The sequence below is a fragment of the Centroberyx gerrardi genome, chromosome 5 (assembly GCF_048128805.1).
Source record: "Centroberyx gerrardi isolate f3 chromosome 5, fCenGer3.hap1.cur.20231027, whole genome shotgun sequence".
Classification (NCBI taxonomy): domain Eukaryota; kingdom Metazoa; phylum Chordata; class Actinopteri; order Beryciformes; family Berycidae; genus Centroberyx; species Centroberyx gerrardi.
Window position 1 is genome coordinate 34,657,314 of NC_136001.1, and position 2,500 is coordinate 34,659,813.

General features: G+C 40.2%; 1 protein-coding gene across 1 annotated transcript in view; it reads right to left on the minus strand.

Moving 5' to 3' along the window:
* osgn1 (oxidative stress induced growth inhibitor 1) overlaps positions 1–2,500 on the minus strand; it is a 19,342-nt gene that overhangs the window by 8,284 nt on the left and 8,558 nt on the right. The window contains exons 3-4 of the mRNA XM_071914233.2: positions 1,081–1,217; positions 1–15 (exon numbers count right to left, since the gene is read on the minus strand). The exon at positions 1–15 is cut by the window's left edge and continues 177 nt beyond it. Coding sequence (XP_071770334.2) covers positions 1–15; positions 1,081–1,217 — 152 coding nt within the window. The remainder of the gene's footprint in view (positions 16–1,080; positions 1,218–2,500) is intronic.

A 2,500-nucleotide genomic window follows, 5' to 3' on the forward strand; every position in this document is an offset into this window, starting at 1 on the left:
CAGATACTCCAGATCCTGCAGAGAGAGAGAGAGAGAGACCAAGCAAAAAAAAGAGAGGGGGAGAGAGAGAGGGATGAGGAAAGAGAGAAGGAGATGGGGAATGAAGGAGAGAGAGAGGGAAAAGAAAGAAAGGAGACAGAGGGAGAGAGGGGGAAAGGGGGAGAGAGAGAAGAATGGGGAAAAGTGATAAAGATGGGGAATTAAAGATAAAGTCAGAAGGAAGGGAGAGAGAGCGAGAGAAAGAGAGAGAGAGAGAGATGGAGGGGCAGAGAGAGAGACCAAGCAAGTGTTAGTTGCTATGGCGACAACCAGAGGTGGGGACTCGAGTCATGTGACTTGGACTCGAGTCACAGTTTTAATAGCTTGAGACTTGACTTGATGCATGAAGAGAAGACTTGAGACTTGACTTGACTTGGGTTCTGGTGACTTGGGACTTGACTCTGACTTGTACTTTGATGACTTGAAAAGGTTTCTAAAGTCTTGACTTGAGATCTTGTGTTTGTGTAAATGACTTAGATTGAAAGTGATGAGATTTGTTCCAGCGGACGACTGAATTTAAATTCTGTTTTCTGAATTTGTATGGAATGATTGAATTTATTGAAGTTGAAACTGATTATAGAAATCAAACTCATGATGCTCTTACCAAGTTTTTATCCTATTAAAACCATATTGCATTGAAAAGTCCTAGATATTTAGTTTTCTTTAAGATATTAAATTGATACTGGACTCTTGATTTGTTCTGACTTGACTTGCTGTTCTACATTTAGACTTGAGACTTGACATTAATGACATGGACTTGACTTGAAACTCGTGCCTCAAGACTTGAGCTTGATTTGGGACTTGAGCAAATTGACTTGGTCTCACCTCTGGTGACAACACAGTCTGGACATTAAGGCTGTAAAGTATCAGCAGCTGGTCCATTGACAATGAATGGAGATCTGACTTTAAGTAAGATGCTAAGTTTACTTAAGCAAAATGAAGTTGATATTCTAGTATTGCTGACAGGTGTGAAGAAGAATTTAAACCTCATTTGGGGGCAAGGTCTGTGTGTGTGTGTGTGTGTGTGTGTGTGTGTGTTACCTGCTCCAGCAGCGACAGGTGCGGCTGCTCTCCCAGCTTGCTGTGCAGCAGGGGGTTGGGGTGCGACGCCTCGGGTGACAGGTAGGGGGTGTAACCTGACAACAGGTATGACAGACAGATCCCCGATGGCCCGTTACCTAGGAAACACAGAGAGAGAGAGAGAGAGAGAGAGAGAGAGAGCGGTGAGTTCAGGTGGGAAAAGTAGACCACAGGTAGTTCTAACAAAGCAATCTGATTGGCCAAAGAGACGTTCCAACTGTGCTGATGACTCCCATAATGCTCAGCTAGCTGTAGCCTACTTGATTGGTTGCCATGGCAACACCTGCGGTAATCAGGGAGTTCATTAGTGATGTTTATCGGTCTACTTGTGCATCAATATTTTGACTCTTGTCTGTGGCTGTCATGTGATTATGATCACCTGTTAATTTATTACAACCACCTGTTATTTTCCCTCCAAGACGGTCGTGTGCTGATGGAACAGAATACTATGAAATTTCTGTAATTATTTACTGCGGAAACTAAAATTGCGTCGCGCAACTATACCATTATGCAATTAACTGTATGGTAGGGCTGGGCGATATGGTTGAAATCAATATCATGATAATCATAAGGATTTATCTCGATATCAATATATATCACGATATGGTTAATGTATGCAAAATCACGTTAAATAATCAAATTAATGTTCATCTCATTGAACCGAATGGTAATGTTAGGTGTGATGTCAAACAAAACTGAAATTTTCAAATAATATTCCTACCGTACCTCATTTTATGAGTTTTTAAGTAAAATTTGCTTGTCATCATCAATTTAGACAGCAGAAATGTGTCACGATATCAAAATATCTTCATATCATCACGATATGATTGCACTGAAAGACGATAAACGATAATATTGAATTATCGTCCAGCCCTACTGTATGGCCCTATATAATCCCCTGGAGGGCGCTCTTCACTGGGGTTAAGGGAACAGTAATTGGCTGTGCCTCCAACACAGGACGCATCATCAAAAAAAAAAAAAAAAAAGAAACAAATGGGAGTTGTGGGTCCAAAACCCCTGAAAAAAAAAGAAAAACAAGATACACAAATCACAGAATATTGCAGTATGGATGGATGAAAACCAAAAAAAGTCTGTTTTTTGTGGAATGAAAATTTGTCTTTAACTGCCCCCCCAATGCATTTTTAAGAGATACAACTATCTATCTATCTATCTATCTATCTATCTATCTATCTATCTATCTATCGCCCTCCAACTGTCTCCTTAAAGGAAAAACACTAAACGGAGAGGACTGAAAAAACATACATGACTGTGTAAACTTTCAATACAAGCTTAAAAAAATTTAAATAAAAGAAAAACTGCAGTGGTGAGGTTTTTCTGGTCTCTGACCGCTCCAAGCGGTTTGAGGATGTAAAACTGGAGC